The 21832-nt window shown below is 32.0% G+C and overlaps 1 protein-coding gene across 2 annotated transcripts; it reads right to left on the bottom strand.

Moving 5' to 3' along the window:
* Positions 1–361: 361 nt before the first annotated feature.
* On the bottom strand, positions 362–21477 carry LOC112689208 (SEC14 domain and spectrin repeat-containing protein 1-B). Of its 2 annotated transcripts, none has more exons than XM_025562793.1 (15): positions 21051–21477; positions 12088–12258; positions 8091–8286; positions 7583–7696; positions 6297–6650; positions 6012–6167; positions 5699–5890; positions 5507–5621; positions 5191–5432; positions 4826–4948; positions 4530–4721; positions 3721–3920; positions 3098–3260; positions 2051–2401; positions 362–843 (listed from the first exon to the last, which is right to left on the bottom strand). In XM_025562793.1, the coding sequence occupies exons 1-15, from the start codon at positions 21137–21139 to the stop codon at positions 580–582; spliced, it is 2922 nt and encodes a 973-aa protein (XP_025418578.1). In that variant the 5' UTR covers positions 21140–21477; the 3' UTR covers positions 362–579. The 2 variants fall into 2 exon arrangements, with proteins under 2 accessions (XP_025418578.1, XP_025418579.1); XM_025562794.1 differs by lacking the exon at positions 21051–21477 and adding an exon at positions 20292–20800.
* Positions 21478–21832: the final 355 nt, after the last annotated feature.

The following is a 21832-nucleotide window of genomic DNA, read 5'->3' as shown; positions in this document are numbered from 1 at the left end:
TTCATATAATACTATAATTTTGCATGTAAAATTTTTGAAGTAAAGTTATACAGCAGCAATTCAGAAACGCTTATTTTACTGAAGATATTTGAAAATAGTTTTATACAATACTGTCTATAAACCAATTATATCAATTATACCCAAGTTTGCAAGAATTCATTGTTTATTATTTATTATTTCTAAAAATAAAATAAAACTTAAAATCCGTACATTTTTATAAGTGTGACAAGGTGTATCTTACTTTTTTGAAATTAAAATGAACAATTTTACACATATTTATTTATTGAAATAATAATAAAAATACTTATGTAATTATACAAAAAAAAAAAATTAATAATAATAATAATAAAATAATTTACATAAAATTAAGTAATCGGACAAATGTTTGACTATTACAATGTGACGATATATTTTATATAAACATGATTCGTTGAATTTTATAACAAATAATAATAATTGCATCTTAAACATAATTAAAAATAAGACGTTATTGTCTCGTACCAGTCTTGTTGGTGCGTCATAATATAAAATTAGAACATAATATTATACAAACTAAAAACAAATCGTGAGATTCACCGGCTAGAAGACTCCGGCCAAAGCCTGTTTCGTCAAACTCTGCTTGTAATTAAATGTACAATCGTTGTTATTAGTTTCGGGCTCGTACTCGGAATTCTGCGACAACATGATGATTTCTTCTTTCGCGTCACTACCAACCTCTTCTCCATTCGCGATCGTAAGAGAACAGCCGCTTTCATCTTCTCCAGTCGTGTCTTCCGCAGACTTCTGCGATCCACTCGTATTTGCCGATTCATCGTCAACTTTCCCGATCTTCACATCGATGTCCTGCAACACGATTACGAATAATATTCTCGTTAATCTTATTTTTAATTATTTTACTTTATATGTAGATATATGTATATGCCAATATTGTTATTACAATAATCGGAATTTGAAATGGCAAAATTATAATATAGGCAGTTGCCACGGACGCCGTTTCTCAACCCACTAAGTCGTAACGTTCCACCAGCTAACTCGTGATATTTTTTCAACATCCATGATCGACTTACAATCTTATTTTATGTAACATGGGTATAAAATAATTTGAAAAAAATATATCGATCATTAGCTTTAAATTAGCTTCAATGTTTTCAAAGATTAAAATAAAAATATGTACATCGGATATTGTAGTGTTAGCAAATGATAAATTTAGATATTTATAAGTACATTTGAAAATTATGAAAAATTTGGATCCAGGTAACAGTAAGGGTAAAAAGGTAAAATAAATAAAGGTAAAGCTGTAATGGTGCCGGTTCAACGCACAGTCTTTGTTCCCCTTCCAGTGATTTTAGAATGTACTACTGGCCCACAATATATCTGTACTACATTAGTCCAAGGCAGAGTTGAGCATTAGTCGATTCAAAAATTATTCGATTGAATATTTGAATAAAAAATTATTCTTTATTCATTTATTTTTCATTTGATTATTTTAGATTATTTTTATTCATCATTTTGATTTTTAAAACTATCCCTTATTCATTATTCAACGAGTTATTCTAGATTATTTTATTCATTATTTGGTTATTCATTGTTTTGTTATTTATTATTTGGATAGGCGATCGTTCTCCCTGAATCAGTATATAAGGAATTGATTATATATGAGATACACATTTCATATTTTTTTAATGTGGATCATTTTATAACGAAATCAAATTGCGCGTGGCTGTGAATACTGAATTAGGTTTTTTGTCGGGTCCATACTAAGTGAAAAATCAAATAAAAAAAAAGCGTAACTTTCAAAACACAGACAGATGTTTAAGAAGAACTACACATAAGTCGATTCTAAGTGGATCCGTATTTGGATTAAAAAAAAAAAAACCACTAATATTAAGGATTCACCCGATTCAAATATTACCAAAAATTTTACTTGTAAATTTTGAGCCCGAATTAAAAAAAAAATTGAGTCGCCTCCTCCTCTCCCTAGAAGTAAGTCTAAATACGCCCTTGGCACGCATTGACCGCATATTGTCGCACGATAAAAACATATGAATACCTGTTGAGATTCATCGGTGAGCTGCAAGCACTTCGAGCTGTCCATCGTGGTGTCCGCGTCAATAATGGTGTCCAGTTCCCACCACGGCGAGTTGGAAGTCGCCTCGCCATCGGATGGCGTGTGATACGAAGACGATCTGGACGGCGGCGTGCCGGTACAATCGGAAGCTGTAACAAACTCCTCGGCATCCGATCGGCTGCTACTGTTGTTGTTATTGTTGCTGCTACTACTGCTGCTGCTGTTGTTGATGATGTTGCTGTTGTCGTTGCAGTTGTTTTCAATAGTTTTCGTCTCAGACGGCAGCTCTTCCTTGCTGCAGTCGTTCGGTTTGTTCAAGTTGACGTACCACTCCTGAACAGTTTATAGAACACATGGTTTTATTTGTTTACTTTGATATGGGTTTTTCGTACACGCATTGATATTATATCATATAGTTGTATACAAACGTTCATATTATTTTTATTTTTCTCAACTGAAACATTTTACCTACACCTAACCTGTCTAATAGATAGTATCAATACTATTCAATTATTAGTTATGAATTAATTATAATTATGATATTTTTCTCCATGTTTATTACTTAAAATATAGCAGAAAGTCAATTATTAATTACTACAGACATAAACGAAAAATCTTAGACTAATCGTATTATTAGCTACAGAGGATGTAAGAAATCGTGGTTAAAATAAAAATAGTAAATGGACAAAACGTATGTTATGGATTAATATTCAACATTTAGGCTTTGATGTGATAAGAATGAAATATACACAATGTAACACATGAAGATTATTAATGGTGATCTATTAAGGTAAAATACGTTCACTCATAAAATAAATCGCATTGATTCAAGCATGGCTTTAAATAATACATAAAAAACATTCATCGCAACTATTTCAGATATTTTCAAGTGAGACCATTTTCACTCGAATGTAAGTGGCTTTTACGCTAGAGAACTGAAACAATGCGACGGTAGTACCCAATATAAGTGTACACATAGGTAGGTGAATGTTGCTTACAGATATGTAATAATACTTTATCAAAACTCGCCTGGGTGACGTTTCCGTTGGAATCGTCTAGCACGTGAGTAACGGTACTTTGGGCCAACCCGGACAGGGTGAAATCCAATTGTTCTGCTAGTTCGGTGACCACAGCCAATTTCTGGCAAACCGAGTCCACCGCGCTCTCGTTGAGATACCGCAAATCTTCGTTCCTGTAAGAAACGCATCCGCACTTTACTAAACATTCATGACACACATCTCATAAGTATAGTGCACCGACTACATTTTCGAAGTACATCCACTGTACATATACAACCGTTCAACCAAACATTCAATATTCGTTTGTAGAAAAAACTTATCAAACGACAATCTGAATCATATCCATCAAAATTTTCCATATACGAAAATACAAGAGGACAATAAAAAAAGTGAAACAAGTATATTCATCAAAAAAAAAAAAAAAATAGTTTTAGTTCTTCAAAAATGTGTTGTATGCCTATTGTGGAATGTCTCAAGCAAAAACTCAAATGCTGACGAAGAAAATACAAGCGTTCAACATTAAAAAAGTTACCTAGCGGTGGAACGCTCGAATAGCCTACAGGCTATCAACATAACGGTATTGCGAAATATGCCTAATGGTACTCGTTCATTATATTTCGTACGAATATTTACTTGTGTTGAACGCAAAGAGGTTCGCGGAGTCTGGTTTTGAGCATGCGCCCTAGGCGGACAGTGCGGCCGACCTCCAACAGGATTTTCTCGCGCGACACGAGACATTTGCGCAGTCGACCTTTGTGTTTACTCGTGTTGTTGTTGTTCTCATCCTGAATGGTCTGCACGGTTTCCATTAGCTCTCTGAGTTGTCCGCAGTACTGTGCACGTGCAAAGATAACAAAAGTCCAACGATTACAATGCGGTTTTGGCAAAATATATCATCAGGAGCGGGTTTAAGAGGGTAGCTAAGGGGGCAATACCTCCCTCCTTGGGACTAAAGCTAACTATTTTACAAAGCTAAGTATTATGATTTATTGATATATTAATAATTATTATAAAATTGGTCATTGATGAATATGGTAGGTACCTGTTTTATATATTTTTTTATAAATAAATACCTCATTTTTGTTGTTAATTATATGTGTATACCTATATTTTTAAAACGGTTTTAGATTAAACCCCATACCAATAATATATAACTATTTAAAATTTGTCATTATTGTAAAAAAAATGACTTGAGGGACTCTAAAACATGTTCTGTAATTTAAAATTGTGTATGGATTTAAAAAAAAACTAATTAAATTCTTGAATATCCTTTAGCCTCTCCCTTAGAGAGTGATGAAACCCGCCTCTAATTGTCATAGAATAATATGTAACGCTAATGCACGCATATAACTATGTACGCGCACGTGGATAGATTGTTCATCGCATATCATCAGTTGTTGCCAACAAACGAACATGCGTTTATTGGCTTCATTGCTGTTTACCTTGTCGACGTTCCTGTGGTACACGGCGGACACTCGCAACCGCGTCAACTGTTCTTGGCTGATGTCGTCGAGTTGTTTCCAGGACTGCCACAGGCTGTTGGCTAGTGTGGCGTTTCTCGTCTCGGTCAGTTTACAAGACTGCCGCAGGGCTAACGCAGCGTTCAGCAACTGACAACCGTAATCGTACGTACCCTGCAGTAAACCAAAAACACCAACGTGAAATACCGGTCGACCGACGTTCCGGTCGTACTTTTATGAGAGCTATTGATCATCGATGCGCAATGTAATTATTTTACCTTTGCGGTTTCTTGGAATGCCTGGTGTTCTTCTTTTTGAGCTTGTATTTCTTCAGCGTCGGATCCCACATGATAATGAGATTTGAGCAGAACGTGATACAAGTCTTCTAACCACTGAATCGCCTACGAAACGGAAATATGCACCGTCATGATATATTATTAATATAAAATCTAAATAAACCTATATAATCATATGGAAGAAACTGATTTGCAAAAATATTAGACGACTCTCAAATTAACTGCATAAATACGCGTTCTATAATTATGTATAGTTTTCAAAACAGTTAATATCTCTAGCTGAGGGGAGGGGGGTAAGATTTATGATAACTGAAAATTTGTTGCTGTGTACAGTATATAGAACTAACTTGTGAAGCATCCGTTTCGTAGTTAAGTACATACGAAACCTGTTGTAATGTCAACCTCTGTAATTCAACACTATCACAAAACAGTTGACACCTAGCCTTAGTCATTTCTAATATTTCAGACACGTTCACTATGTCTGCTTCGTAATCGACATTTAAAGCAACACCCATGGCATTCTTGACCGGCATCGATAACATGTCGGACAATTTTTCACCTTCTTTCACCAGATCTCTTTCGATTTGTTCTAGAAAAAAAAAACAAATTGCAACACAATTTAAAAATAACACTGAATACTAAATTATTTCAACCGAAATTTACCGATATTTTCTTGCTGTTCTCTCAACTGTACTAGAGTGTGGTCTGGTGACTCCAAAGCTTCGATGTCCGTGCCCATCACCAAAGTCTCGTAAACGTCACTCGTAGTCTGGAAATACTATACACGCACGTTCAATTAACGTTTACAACATATCATTATGCGTTGACGCTATAGGAGTAAAAGACGATCCTTACCTCTGCGACCAACCGGAAGAAACGAGCAGACGTGATCAGTAGATTCCTCCTCCTCTCTAATCGGGTGGCAAAACTGCGGCACACGAAATCCATGAAATCCCGCTGCGCCAATAGGTCTTTGTAGCACTGCGAGTTCGTAGTCGAGAGACTGTTGATCTTGTGCAATAGTTCGGCATAATGACCATACGTGTCCTACGAACGGAAAACATATTAAAATATTATGAAATATTTACTGGGTTAAGGATTACAAAGAGTACCCGCCGAAAATATAAGACCTTCGGGGATACGCAGAGGCCATAATGGACAAACTTACACGACATTGGAGTTCGAACGCTTCGTGATTTCTTTTGTACTCTTCTGCTGATACAATATCGTAACCGACTTGTTGTTTGCCGTTCAACATTTCCTCACCAGGTCCTAGAATCCAATTAACAACGTGTTTGATGCCTTGTTCCAAGTATCGCATTTCCTGTGCGGCAATACACGAATAATAAATCAAAAATGCAATTCAATCAAACGCAAGAGCAGACTGCGTACGAAACAAGAATGAATAGGAAATCAATTCTTTATCAGCATCCAGTGAGCGCAATTTGTTTACCTTAATGCAGTCGACTTTTTTTTGCACGCCGTTCCAACAGTCGACGACGATCATCATTTTGTCGTGGAGAATTCTCATGTATCGGTCGAGCGTTTCTTTGGTATCCAATACATCCTGTGGGAACAGCTGTCCTTGGTCTGCGTATATTTTATCAATTCGTTGGCACACCATCTGACCGGTTTGAGAAACTTTTTTCACGTGCTCGATGACTATATTAAACTTCTCACCGGACACAGTCAATACGATATCGGCCGTACTGTGTTTGAGCAAATCCTGGTTATTGATCAGGTGTTGTCGCAATTTTTCCATGTCAGATACGGCGTTTTCCGAACTCTTGATAAACTCTTCGACTCTCTGCACAATGCATACACACAAATCGTATCATTATAACAATAAAAAAAAAAAGCGTGCAATAGTTAAAAATATAATCCTTAATAAGAAATTGTAGATATTGATGATCCGTCAAAATATATCCGCCAAAAATATTATCAGTTTTGATTATTATTATAATTATCATTTATTATAAATAATTTAAAATTATCTCATGCTTCACACATCTTTAAAATTTGAGATTATGAGCGATTCCTCTTAAATACTAAAAAAATTTAATTCCGTTAAATTTATCAACGACATGTAAAAGTTTTTCGTCATAGTCTTTATATTTTTCCCTTTTTTTTTAGTTTGGTACTCCAAAAATTAATTTTTCTAATTTTTCAAAAAAGTTATAATTAAAAACATAATATATTTCTAGATTTCTCTTGGAAATACTGTTATTCGGTATATATTATTAATATGTTTTTGTAAAATATCTACATTAAAAATATTGATTGTTTTCTCTTAAAATTATTTTTATCAGAGGTATTTTATCATGGAAGCGTAGATATTGTATTATAAAATCGGAACAGGTCCAATAATACTATATATCTATAGTTAAATATTAATATTAACTTCCCGATTCAATGATGATTCGAGCATGCAATGAACTCATTCAAAATGAGTAAAATGAAATAACTAAATTTTTTAAATTTCATATAACTGAATGTATACATTTCAATCTCGTGTATAAAATAATAAAAAATTAAATACGAAACACTCAAAATAATTTTATAATATATAATTTATGTACAAAAGCTGTACGCACAAAATATATTAATATATAAAAATTTAAAAAAATCTAAACTAGTTTCAAACGTGTTCAACGTAAGTTGCGCTGAGTAAATCCGAGACTCAAATGTAGTCACAATCTATATAAGTATATGTGTATAGACCGTGTTTCGTGTACTCACTACGCGATTGTGTATCCACTGTTCATGGCTGTAAGTCCAAGAACCACCTAGATCTACGGGTAATTGATCATGTGCCACGTACTTGTGAATCCTCGATAATGGCACAAAAATGGGCTAGTTAAAACAACAAAAAAAACCATTTTCAGTAAAACCACGGTTGCGTGCCTGTAAATGTCGTTGCGAATTATCAGTAACGTACATCCTATACGTTTCACCGCAGCGTGATGGGAATTGCACGAAATACACATGAAGGATGGTAATAGAATATACGTAAGGAGTTTTTAATTCGATGAGATGTCCGATTCGAAATAACCGGTCAAAATATCTACCCGACGTCGTTTATATTATGCATACGGCTCTTGCCGAAAAAGAATACAATTAACGTTCAAACGGGAATTTATTCCATTGGCACCAATACGTTAGAGATGGGTCTCGTATATATACATAAGATGCACGCCACTGATCGTACGCGATATACCTATACAATATAATATCATTATGAGCGCACCTCTCCTTCGGTCCTGGATTTCGTACAGTTCTCTACTCGCTGTTTGTCCCAAAACACGTCTAGTCTGACGATCAACATCGTACCGATGTTAACGTCCAATATTTCGAACACTTTATGCATCACACTCTTGGTCGTCTTCCATGTACTCCGTTGAGCGTCCAGCACAACGCACAGGCCAGACTGTCTTGTTTCTGGACTATAAACGGAGAAAAAAAAATCGAATAAATTTATTAACATTGCTCGGGTTTTTTGATTTCAGAAAACGTTTTTATGGTTCGTTTATTTCATTATAATATAATCCCATACGTATTTTAAATATTTATCTTTGGTTCACAAATTAATTCCATTAGAACATTCTGTGTGACTAATCATAAAAAATTAAATTTAAATAAATTTAAAAAATAACGATTCTACTTCAAATTTAATTCAATATTCAATTATTTGAACAAATATTCGTGAAAGTTAAATAAAAAATATAATATTATCATAGTAAATCATCAAACAAAATTTTGAACTATTCAAAAATATATACTAAAAAATTTAATAATGTTCAAAAAAAAAAAAAAAATTATTAAGATTGGAAAATACGTGTGAAGTATCCTTAATAAACTAGAAAAATATTTAAATTAGTTACAAAGATTATTCGAATACTATAATAACATAATAAATGATTATGGTGTACATGTATGGTATATTATTACGATTATAATCAAAACATTATTGAACATATAAAATGTTATTATATATTAAATTAATTTAAAACAAAACAAAAGTGATATAGTTTTCACGCCGGGTGGGCTACCATCTTATTTTTATTCTAAGGCAATGAATTTTGAAATGATCAAGACGAAAAATTTATATTTATTTATTTCTATAAATTATTATTATTAATATTATTTTTTGTTTATTTATTTGACAAGACTGGTTTCAATACAATTAATTTTATCATCGTTAAATAATTTAAATTTTTGGAAGTTATTAAGTGTAATCTATATGGAAATAATAATTTTATTATATTATTATTACTTTAATAAAGACGATTCGTTTTCCTGACGAGCACTATGTATGAAAAAAAAAGGACAAAAACTACGTACCTAAGATAATATTTGGTGTGAAGGATATTTTTAAACATTATTTTGAAGTAGTTAATTGTAATAAGTTGTCAATGCTATTAGAATTTTAAATCAAAACATTTAATCATGTGTTGGCAAATCAACAATTGGCATTACAAAACAGTACGACTTGAAGCATTTTCGAATCAATGTCAAGTGTTTTGTTTTAGTGCTATTTTTAGTAACAAAAATCTTACAATATAACAATAATTATCTGAACTTCCTAGTCATTTTTAATAAAGCCCATCATCATTTTTAAGATGAAATATAATTTATGCAGTAGTTAAGAAATATGAAGCTTTCTTTCGCAGAGTTGAAAAAATAATTCAGCAACATGTGTGAAAATAAAAAACAATTCTACCCAATTTAAAGTTGAAATTTCACCAAAAATTTACCCATTTAGTATTTAATAAATGCACCCATCTAAGTTTTTTAATTGGTATATGATATGCATTATGTCTTCTCAGAACATTTATAATACATAATGGATAGATTAAAACAGAGAAAATATAATATGTGCTTATTTCAATCAACCGCAACACTACATTATATCTGTGCATGTAGCCATTTTTCCCGTTGTACTCCTTTAACTCTATTTTTATTAGTAGTAAATTATATAGAACAAATTATATACTTCTTTCTTAAAGTAGGTTCTTTCTTTTATCGTTTTCTCTGTAACTCGATACAAAAAAAGTATATTTACACATTTTTCTAAATATAATTAAAAAAATCTAGTACAACACTAATAATGTAATAATACAACTGCAGTAACTAGTGAATGTTTACAAGTAAATGGTTTTGCCTTCATTTTCCTACATGTGGCATTATAATAATAAAATATATACCTATACTCGTCAAACTGTACAATTATAAATTAATATAATCGAATAATAATTGTCAAAATGTTCAACACTGACGTTCGAACAATTGAAACAAATAAGTAACGGGGATCAAACCTTGTACCAAATTATATTGTAACTCTATTGGCCTGCTGTTGAAAGTCGAATTGTATGAATTCATATAATTATTTCATTTCAGCTTTAAGCCATATGAAATATGATAATTATCCATTGTCAGAGGCTGAGTTATATTTTAGTGGACCTAAATTGTGTAAACCTGTGGTTTTCGACCTTTTTCGAATAGTTCCAAGCAAATCTGAAGCAAATTAAATGTCTAAGCATACATCGTGTGAATATTCTTAGACCCAGTCCTTACGTATAACTGTTATACGATAAAATTTTACCTTAAATAATTTTTCTGGTAAATACAATATTTATAATAGAACACAATCTTATTATATTGCACTGTTCGAACTGAGGCATGTCTGAACGAAAATCGTTAACTCGAACATAATATATTCTACACACGATTATTTTACTTTCAGATAAAATGCAATTTACAATGACTGCTGATACTGTAGGTATACTTACATTATATGCTAATTCACTAAAGCATGTGCAAGTTAAAATACAATACCACATAAAAATAAAAATAAACTCACCTGACTATCTTTCGTCAGTTTTTAAATTATTTTTTTCATAAGATAAATCGCCACAGTGCGATCATTAAAATAAATAAGTAGTATGCATAAACGCACTAGACGGAAGAGTGTGACCTTTACTTGCAGTAGATATTGTTCGTGTAACTGTCACCATAAAGCCAAGAAAAGCTAACCATGAAAACAACTTTCTCTTAACAACGAGCTGGTTGTTGTTTGGGAGCATAATAAATTATTCAAAAAAAAAAAAAAATTGCATTCACATTGTTCCGGAATTATAAAGAAAACGTACATGAACTGGATAAAACAATTTGTACATATTTGTTTATAGATACATGTTGTACGTAATACACAATATACATGAGGTCAGCCGGGATTTAATAATTGCAATATCTTTGCTGTTTCTAAATATATATATAAATATATTTTAAATCAGTTTTTAACCAAAATCAAAAACGTAATATTTTAGTTGATGAAACATAAAATATAAAAGGAAACTGAATTGTATACCCATTTTATATCGAATTTTAAATGTTATAGCAAACAGATAAAAATACTATCCATATTTTAATAGAATATAAACATTATTTGCGGTCTATCGATACATTTGAAACATTATTGACTTAATTTTCTGATTTTTGTAATAACTGTTTCTATAATAACAGACTAGAGAATTTCATAAATTAGTTATCTATATTACTATAGGATTTGGGTATAATTTAAAATATTATAGCTTTAATATAATTTTTTTTTTTTTTTAAGTAAAACATTAAAATCCTAGAAAGATAAAATTAATGCATTTAAGTACCTACTACACATTAAGCTTATATAGAAGTTTAATTAAATGCTTATTTATATCAGAAAACATATGAGCATATTTTTAATAGATAAAAATAAAAATCATTTGATCGTCGACGATATCCTGCATTTACTGTGTTCAACTGTAATTAATTTATAATTATAAAAATATAAAAATAGTGTCATATTAGTATTTGAATTAGTGAAAAATGTACTTCGCTTTATTTAGGAGGCGGATGCGATGAGATAAAAACAATGGTGATTACGCCGATTCAACTTCCACCATAACTTTTCACCGAGCGTGGGCTAAATTATTGGATACCGTACTCCGCGATTGATCATAATATAATCTCGTAAACATTTCTAACTTAACGCCATTACGCGATTAAAAAATATACAAAACACATATTATACTAAATGTTTGTTTTCGAAATAAACTTAACGTATTCCACAATATAATTTTTATTTATTTGTTGTAAACAGGTCATTACCCTTTGAAAAGTAGTATTACAGAAAAATCTTAAATAAAATATCAGAAATTTCTAACTAAAAAGTAAAAAAAAAAACAACTTTCTGTGATATTATTTACCTGAATAGAGACAAATAGTATCTGAGCGCCGTATCCAGATGCCCGTTGATCCACGGCTGCACGACAACGACAATCAACGGCCTTCCGTCCAGATCTCGGCCTCCGGGCACGGTGGCAACGCGCTCTTGGAGCACGGGTAAGATGTCGGCCGCCTCCATGCCACCACGTGCACTATGTACCGGAAAAATAAAATAAAAACGAATAAATAAATAAATTATCGATAGACGTCCACGGCGGTGATGGTATGCCCACACCAAGGGCGTACCAAAGGGTGGAAGGGGGTTCGCTTCCGAACCCCCCCATTGAAATTTCTACATACTCAATGATTTAATAGTAAATAGTATAATAATAGTACATAGTGTATTTTGATTTCCCATTATCTTCAATATACAAAGTATATAGAGTATAATATCTATATTATAGTATACCTATTATCATTGATTATATAATCAATGCTATTATGTATAAGCCATACGATAGTATATTAATATTAATTTATTGATATTGAGTTAAACTATAATTAAAATCAGAGAACAGATAAAATAAAAATTTTTGACCTCCCCCTCATAAAAATTCCTGAGTACGTTTCTGGCCCACACTGAAGAAAAATGTCAGTTCGATATTCCAGGAAATCCGGATGACGACTGCCGCGCCGCCGCGGAAAAACAAGTTCGTGTCGTGCGGTGCGTAGAATTTACAATGTATATAGACCTGAGGTATAAAATATTATACACGACCAAGGAAACGGCATCACGTAAAAAATATCACACACCCCATGGAAGGACACGCGAGCAGTCATCGACAACAATTATTGGATATCGCGTGTACGATAATACAGACGCACCGAACACTGGAACGTGATGACGAGTACCTAGCATAAATATTATTACCGTGAACTGATCGACAGAAATAATAAATTATTGTTGTCCAGCCATATTTGTATGATTGTAGTCATTTTTACGGTGTATCGTAGTATAAGTATTTCGGATCACATGCGCACTCGTTTTATGTTTGTGTACGCTGTGTACGAGATAAGTAAAACGATCGGTTTTCTTATTCGTTCCAAAGACCGTACAGAAATAATCATGCGCGTGCAGTACGCGTGCCACACAGCCATACATCGTGGATTCGAATTTATTTTTTTTATTTTATATAATATTTAATAGTTGTAACATTATAATAAAATTATATGATACGTATATTTTAATTGTATTGAAACATTATCTTTTGTTACTTTATTATAATATTGTACGAAATTTTTCACTTTTCACTTTATTCTCAAGGACTGCATATTTATTAAATATGTAATTTACCATAAGAATTTAATATAATGTATTTAATCTGGGAAGTTTCTTTGGAAATCACTATTTTTCTTCGAATACCTTGCAACATTATAATGTATGGAAGTTAATATGGTAATTTGATGTTAAGGAGTGTGTTTATACCATTGAGAAATGCACTAAATAGAACAATCACGTAGAGAGAATGGTGCGAATCTACTTTGTTCAGTCTATAGTCCATGTATATTTATAGATGGTTAAATTCTATTTTTCTCATTGAGAGATCGTCAGAGCGTAGTTGATGACAGTTCTTCCTACGAAAAATATCGAACCATGGACGCGTTGCAGTTGCAGTCACAGTGTGGTTTGATTTAAAATAAAAGAAAGACAGTTGGAAATGTTAAGCAACAAAAGATCGAAGAGGATGTAGGTAAGAAATTAGATACCAAAAATATATATCGAAGGAGTGCACGCTTTTCGTTTATTTTCTGTGGATTGCTTGCAGTCGAGTACATATTGAGAACTATTTATTATTTGGGTTTGTCGACAACGATGCAGTAATTTAGTTTTCACGATTATTATTTTTGTGTTGTATGATGCACTGCACTGTTGTTTATCTTGTATACGGATCTAAACAATTTAGATGTTTTTTTTTATGTTAAATGACGGATCTTAGTGGAATGTGAACCTATGTTATTATTGTCATTGTTTCAAGGCTATTTATTATATGAACGCAGGTATAGTTTTTAGTTTCGCGATGCTAAGTCAAAAACTTTTGGTATACTCAAGAGACTGACCACCCAGTATTGATTTCAGCATTGCGCCGAGCGGTCTGGTGGACGATTGCGAGAGGAATATGGTCTAGAAATGAAAATTAAAAAAAAAGGATTTAAAATCATCCACTCAATTTTTCTGTTATGTAATCCGCCGATAAACAAACCACGTCGGAAAAATGTATCACGTTGTTTTGTAGAAATCGGTTTCATCACACGTAGTACGCCACTATTAATGAAACTGTATGATCCAGTGGAATATATAGGTTTTTATTTGATTTTTGGGAGGAAGGAAAGGAGGAAGCACAATATTACGAAAAAAACTACTTGAACACTATAAGATTTCTCGACTGTCTTTACACCATTAAAGAAATAAGAAGCTCAATTTTTTTAATGATTTATAATTTTTTAAAAGTATAAAAACTACATAGAAATAAACAATTTTTTTTATTAGAGTGACTCAAAATTCGCCACATATTTTCTTAAAAGAATAAACATATTTTATAAATATAAAATATTAAAATATCACATAAGTAACATTCTCAGTGTCACGACAAATTTTCGGAAACCCCCAGCATTAAAACATAGCCATGTTAAAAATAACTTTCTTTAACAATGGTGTTTTTCATTTCGGAGGGGGCCCGGACCCCCTCGGCCCCCCATAAATACGCCCCTGGTATGACCCCGTATAGAAATTCCTACTTAATCACCTACACGACGTTACACTATGCTAAGTGACTTCATATGAATACGATATCTGTAAACATTTTCAGTACGTATCAACATTATGGGTTCTGTACGGTTGTAAAATACGTCGTCTTGCTTTAATCTTATTGTTTGTTTGTCTATCGTCACGTATTCCGATAGTAAAGACCGTCTACTTCGATTGTTTCCCGATAGAACTTTTAATAATTATTTCTATTATTATGTCAAAATACTATTGATTTTCAATAGACGGACGAAATAAAACTATTTTCATAAAAGAACTGCTGTATAATATTTAATCAGACTTCTACATTTTTTTTATAAATATATATATATATATAATTATTTATTATTTAAATATTCGTTTTATTACACTAGTCATGTATAAATATGTGTAATTCAATGGGTTTAATTGTCATTATCGCCTAATGAACTAAGACTAATCACAAAACAAACAATTTAATTATTCTATATCTCTTTGTATTTGTTTCGTGAATATATTTAATTATTTTATTACAAGTTACTTTAAACGTATTGTTACAATTTACAATAGATTCACGCGTTAACTATAAAAAAAATACGTGCTTTGCATCATAGATATTTTCTGATCACATCTCACGGCTTACGTTGAAATAAATTATGAAATATTCATTTTATCAACTGATTTTTATTCAAATTTATCAAGCGATAACAATTAATAATATTGTTTGAAATTTGCAAATCACCAAATACAACAGAAAGCAACCAAACAATGTTATAATTAATAGTTTGTTTATTTATTTTTTGTTTTGTATCATATAAATAAAATACTGGGTACCTTATTTTTTATTGATAATACCTAGTATTTGATTAAAATATATTAATTTGATACATAAATATAAAATATTTTTAAAGTTTATAGGTACTTATCCATGCATACAATTATTTTATTATTTTTAGTCGTCTATGAAATTGTTTAAAAGTTATAATTATAAAATATGATTAAAGTAATTGTAAACAATATTTTTCCAATAATGATATAGTTATATCTTATAGTTAAGTTATTCATTCTATAACAATAGAATAAAGAGAAATGTCTATAATAATACATCAACCTATACTTTTGACATCACAATGTACAAAGAAAAAAAATCTTTATTTAATATGAATTATACATAGACTTCATTAAATTAAAATTGTACACAACCATTTATACAATATATATGTATTATTAAAATTCTGCTTTAAAATTATGAATTATTTTATACATGGAAAAATGTTATATAATTATTGTGTAATGACTTAAAGGCTTATATAATATAAAAGTAATTCATAGAAGAAACTCATAAGACGGTATGAAAAGGAGTGTAAAATGATAAAAAAGCTTCCTTGTATAATGAAATTTCATTTTAAATAGCTATTACTCCATTAAAGTTAAATAGCTAACAGATTTCATTGCAATTGGACAACTATTTAGAACTTGCATTGGTTTTTGGTTATTATACTTTAAGTAGTTTATAAATCACAAAGGAAAATATTTGCAAAAAAAAAAAAATTAAACAAGCTATAATTTTTTTTATATATTATTTAAGCATGAATTGTAGAATTTAAAAAGAATTTTATGGAAAAAATAATTATAGTGAAAATTGCCTAAAACGGAATCGCCATGGGACTAACAAAAAATTCCGCTTTAAGTAGTTTACCGCTTTATTCAATAAAACGGAAAAATTCCCTTTTATACTCATATCGATCAGTTGATATTTTTTATAGACACTTATATTTTAGAATTTTAATATTTAATACGATTAACGGAAGATAAAATTATAAGTGTACGTACAGCTGTTGGTGTATGACTATTTCACAGTTACAAAGAAGAAAGTTCGTATCGTTTATGCGATAATATGCATTGTATGTACATATATTGTACGAATATGCATAGAAAATTTTTATCTTCTTTATCTATCACTATTTAACGATGTACATACAACGATGTGCATATCTATATTTTATGCCTTATTTTTGGTTTATAGTACACACGCGCGTGTCATTTTTCCGGTTTATGCAAGGTTTTTACTTGCATGGGACTTACAAAATCGTTCCGTTTCCGCGTTAAGAAGGTTCCGTTTTATTGAAGTTCAGCGTTTACATAAAACTATAGGAACGTGACGAGACTATAGAAAAATTCCGTATTGGATAATTTTCCGTTTTATTCAGGGTCCACTTTAGACAGTTTTCACTGTATTATCTTCTCTGTAGTAAGCTTAGAGTCAGTTCCTATTACTAATTGCAGTAATAAACTTAGTGAGCGAAAAAAAAAATTAAAGGAAAAAATGACTACAAAAACAAATACATACTTTCATTGATATCATACCTATTGTTTTACTCTTTTGTATATTTAAAAAAAATCAAATAAATAAAAATACATACTACAAATACGTTTATGCAAATAACGATTAATTATTTAAAATATTATCATTTTACGAAAACTATATTCCTAAATTATTGTGATACTTTAAGTTTTCATTATTACTATGAACGCATAACCTACTATATTGAACTTTTTTTTTCATATTAATGGTTTTATTTTTTAAATTTTTTTTTTATTTTTAGCAAAAATCGTACCATAATACGTTAGATTGTAGAAGGTGTTTGTTATTTTGTGATAAATTTATCAGTTAATCGAAGTACGTGATTTTAAATGAACAATAAAGAAACCCCATACATGTATTATATAGGCACCATATGTGTGTGTTAGACGTTACACATTACACGCGTAGAACTTAATTAGGTACACGTATTTAAATATGAATATAAACACACACACATACAAACAAGTGTACGTACAATTTATAAAGAAATGCGTCGTTATGATAGAAATTAATATACACGCAATATTATTATATATTTACCGCGTCTACATATAGCTACGCATAGCTACTGAAATATGTATTGGCGCGATTAACACACGAGCCATTAAGCCGGAGAAAACACGTTAACCTATATTAACACAAGAGTCAATAAAGGATATAAAACGATGTGATAGTAATAATAGTTATAATAATATCGTTCTCTGCGAATATTAGTATATATCTCGGGATTTAGAATATACCTGTAAAGTGTACTGCACTCTCTAAACATTTAAAGTGTCGCGGTCTGCACATTTCGCACATATTACTACTGTACATTATAATATAGTTTAACCCTATGCACGTCGAGTTCGTAGTATTTGCTACGTCATTATGCTACATATTAACTACTATAGTTAAAAAAAAAAAAATAACCATCGAACATGTAAAAGTGCCGAAGTAATCAACTTTTATGGTCGACAGTAAAAAAAAAAACGGTTTTCTAAACGCAATAATAATAATAAAAATATTATAAACACGTCGTCGGAAATACGGTTGGTTCACTGTGTGTGCCGTATCAACCAACGGTCATTTTTTTTTCTTTTATCATCGGTAGTCATGTACAATAACGTTTTCTTTCGTTACGACGACGTACGGCGGTGCAGTACTACGCATTTCTAACCTTCGTTGTGTGAGTTAAAAATTCTTCGTAAATAATAATGGGAAAAATTTGCTCGCTGCCCGACAAAGGGTTGAACGAAATCAGTAACGTAATAAACAAAAACACACGTGGGTGATGTCTTGTGCGTCGATGCTATTCATGTTCGGGGAACAATGACATTATTATTATTATTATGATCGTGTAGGAATAGGTATAGCGAATAGCCGACGTGTAGCAGAGTAATTTTCACGAAGCGCATCCCGGATCGGTCGGAGACCCACGACAATGACGACGAAAACCGAAATTATAACTATGTTTTTTAATGGTATTGTTATAACTGCAGGAAACAAATTACCGTGCAGGTGTAATTAATTCGAACACGTGTCTCGGTTCGACCGTTTTTTAACCGTCAAAAACGCATTCAAGGCGAATATTTTGTACATAATCTTAACTCTTAACCGTTTTTTTTCCAAATATGATACCTAATACAATATTAAGCAAACAAAACACGTTAAACCTCAACATCCGCGTTTGGCCTAAAAAATATAATATTATATCAATTATTTTTCCTTTAGTCTATTTTAACTTTTTATTTATTTTATTCAATAAATTTCTATTTTATTATTTTGAAAGAGATGATCGAAAAACATTATGTTTATTCATATTGATCACAAAAATAATCGATATACAGTAAAAGTTGTACTGCACAACGCTATTATTATACATTTATATATTATAACAACAGAAAACAACATTTAACAGAAAATATTAGCACTAGACAAATTAAAAATCCCGTGAGTTCATGAAAAAAAAATCAATAGAGTGTTGAGTAAAATATGGCTAATCTCTAAAGGAATGTTTAATATTATAAAAGAATAAAAAGAATAGATATAAAGGACAGTGAGAAAAAGTAAACGTGATTGACGTTTATATTCTTGTAAAAAGGTCAGTCAAAAGAATTTGATTGGCATCAAAAACTGGAATTGTATATATGTGCAAAGAGATATTTGCCATTTCCTGTTCGCATGCATTAAAATTAAATTATATTTAATCGTAGGATAAAAATATTAGATATCAAATTTTAATAGCTAAAAGTATAATACATGTTAGTTTTATATATCAGCAATTAAAAAGTATTTTATAAACTCGATAATATGGTTATTTGAAAATATTTAATTATTTAATACGTATTGCGATTGGGTGGCTAAATCTACATATATTAGTCATTAATGTTAACTCTAACAGCAGTTGCCACTTAGACGTGAATATTCTGAAGTGTTTATTTATTTTCCAAATACATTTTGTTTTGAAACAGAACCGGTCGCATGAATTGGATAAGACCAAGGATGAAGCAAAGTGTTTACAATGAAAAATCTAAAATCAAATAATGTCGAACAGTTGTGTTAATATAATTTAAAATCCTTAGATAAAACGACGATTTTAATATAATGAGCAAAAAAAAAAATTCAAATGTTTTCAATCTATGGATGTCTTCATAATGACTCTGGAATTATTATAATTATAAAAAAAGTGTTACGTTAATTTAAATTTATTTATTTATGTTAAAAAAAAAACCTAATATATAGAATTTTATATTTAGGTTTGCTGGTGCTCATTTCTAGTATAAAATATAGTTCTCTGAAATGTAATTTTTAAATAAGCCAGTTAAAAATCCCTATGGTTTGTAAATAAATGAAATACCAGCAGTTATCGTTTCAATACGGAAAAAGAACTGCGTAATACGTTTCAAAAATCGGATAAAAGAACACTTTTTGCTGGCAAACCCGGCAACGTTTTTCGTACGATCCCGTCGAGAATTCGCAACCATCTCGGCGGTGCCCACGGTAACACGACGTAAAATCGTTAACGCGACAGCGAGTACGAACGATAAGACAACGGACGTAGTAAACACAAAACGGAACTCATAACTAATGCACGTAAACAGTACGCAGTTAGGTACCTGCAGCGTCGTCAGGATGTGCACACGGGTACGGCGGCTACGTGGTGCCCGGGCTCGATGAATCCTCGCGATCTCCTTGCCGCCGAGCAATATCCGTACGGTTCACATCGCGAACACCGAAAAACTTCGTTTCGAAAACAACGTACCGTGCACGTGCACGCGTGTGCGTGTACAAGATAGAGGAGGAGACAAAAACAAAAAAAAAAAAAAAAACTGTACTGGAAGGAATTTAAAAATCAAAAAAAAAAAATCAACGGTTTTCCGGCGCACTCGCTCGGTAGGCGTGTGCAATGTACTCGCGGCACCGACGCGTACGTACGGAACTTTTACACTCGGTCGTTACACCACCGCGGAGCGCGCACTGCAGGTCTCGAGATTACTGGTCGTCGGCGCGCCGATGGGGAAAATAAAAAAAAAAAAACAAGGAGACCGCACGAGAAAACCTGTTTGCCGATGCTGGCGGCGACGACGACGGTGGCACGGCGGCACACGGGCACCGGCCAGGACGGTCGAACAGCTGATACCCGCGCTCCGTACGATATACCTGTACACGTCGTCCTGTTGTACACGCGCGCCCATGGTGAGGACCCACGCCCCGTTTACACGGTGTTGACATACTTCTCCCTGGCCCCGACCCGAACGCGTGAGAGAAGGAGCGACGGGCGGAGAGGTATTATAAATACACGCGTGTACGTTCACTGTACGCGCGCGTTAACAGGAGAAGAAAAAAAATAATAAAATTATAATATGTGGCGATACCTTACGTTCCAGTCAAATCCGTATTGTGTTCCGAACGGATGATTCTCTCGTGTCTCCACCGTTGATGCGACGCGGTCTTTCTTTTCCATCCGTGTACGGCACACACGGACGCGCGTACTATTATTGCGTGTCCCCGTACACCGCGTTTTCGTTGAAACTTCCGTACTTGGCTGGACGGTACTCGCCGGCAGGGACCAAACTAATTGCGATCCACTGCACGTGACACGTGTTGTTCGCGATTGGAAATGTGTACTTTCCGAGGTGTGTATGCAATATTATTGAATAGGTATGTAATAAAAACGTTGTGATCATTTCCTAACGTTTTTCTTTCCAATATTATTTACATCGCCGGTTGAAATATGCAACGGATGTACAGAAAAATCACTGCGAGGGAAGCATAATAAGATTCGAAAAATAATCTTCCTCTATGCATTTGTGATGAAAATTAAAAATACGAAATATTACGAACATCGTAAAATCACGTTTTACATACTATATAATATCTAATAAGAATTATTAAAATAACCCTTAAGATACATTGAACAATGTGTATTTCTTTGTAATATTTCCTGGAATTAATGTTTATAACGCATGTAAGGTCAGTTTTTACGTTTCGCTTGCCGACTACAGTATTATAATAAACACCATAATTCAATATCAAGAAATTGGAAAATAAATCGTTGGAAGAAATATAATAAATAATAACTTACCGAAGAATGGAAAATAAAATCATGAGGCAAATGTTTCACGAGAACTCAGCAGCTAATTGTAGTTTAAATTTG

Source organism: Sipha flava, unplaced genomic scaffold (genome assembly GCF_003268045.1).
Source record: "Sipha flava isolate LNK unplaced genomic scaffold, YSA_version1 42_pilon_pilon, whole genome shotgun sequence".
NCBI lineage: Eukaryota > Metazoa > Arthropoda > Insecta > Hemiptera > Aphididae > Sipha > Sipha flava.
Note: the sequence above shows the minus strand (reverse complement) of the source record. Positions and strands in the feature narration are given on the sequence as shown.

Coding starts and splice junctions, on each gene's coding strand:
- LOC112689208 (XM_025562793.1), bottom strand. CDS start 21,139: ATGGAAAAGAAAGACCGCGTCGCATCAACGGTGGAGACACGAGAGAAT. Junction 7,697..8,090: donor AATCCAGGACCGAAGGAGAG/GTGCGCTCATAA, acceptor TGTTTTAACTAG/CCCATTTTTGTGCCATTATC. Junction 5,433..5,506: donor AGAACAGCAAGAAAATATCG/GTAAATTTCGGT, acceptor TTTTTTTTCTAG/AACAAATCGAAAGAGATCTG.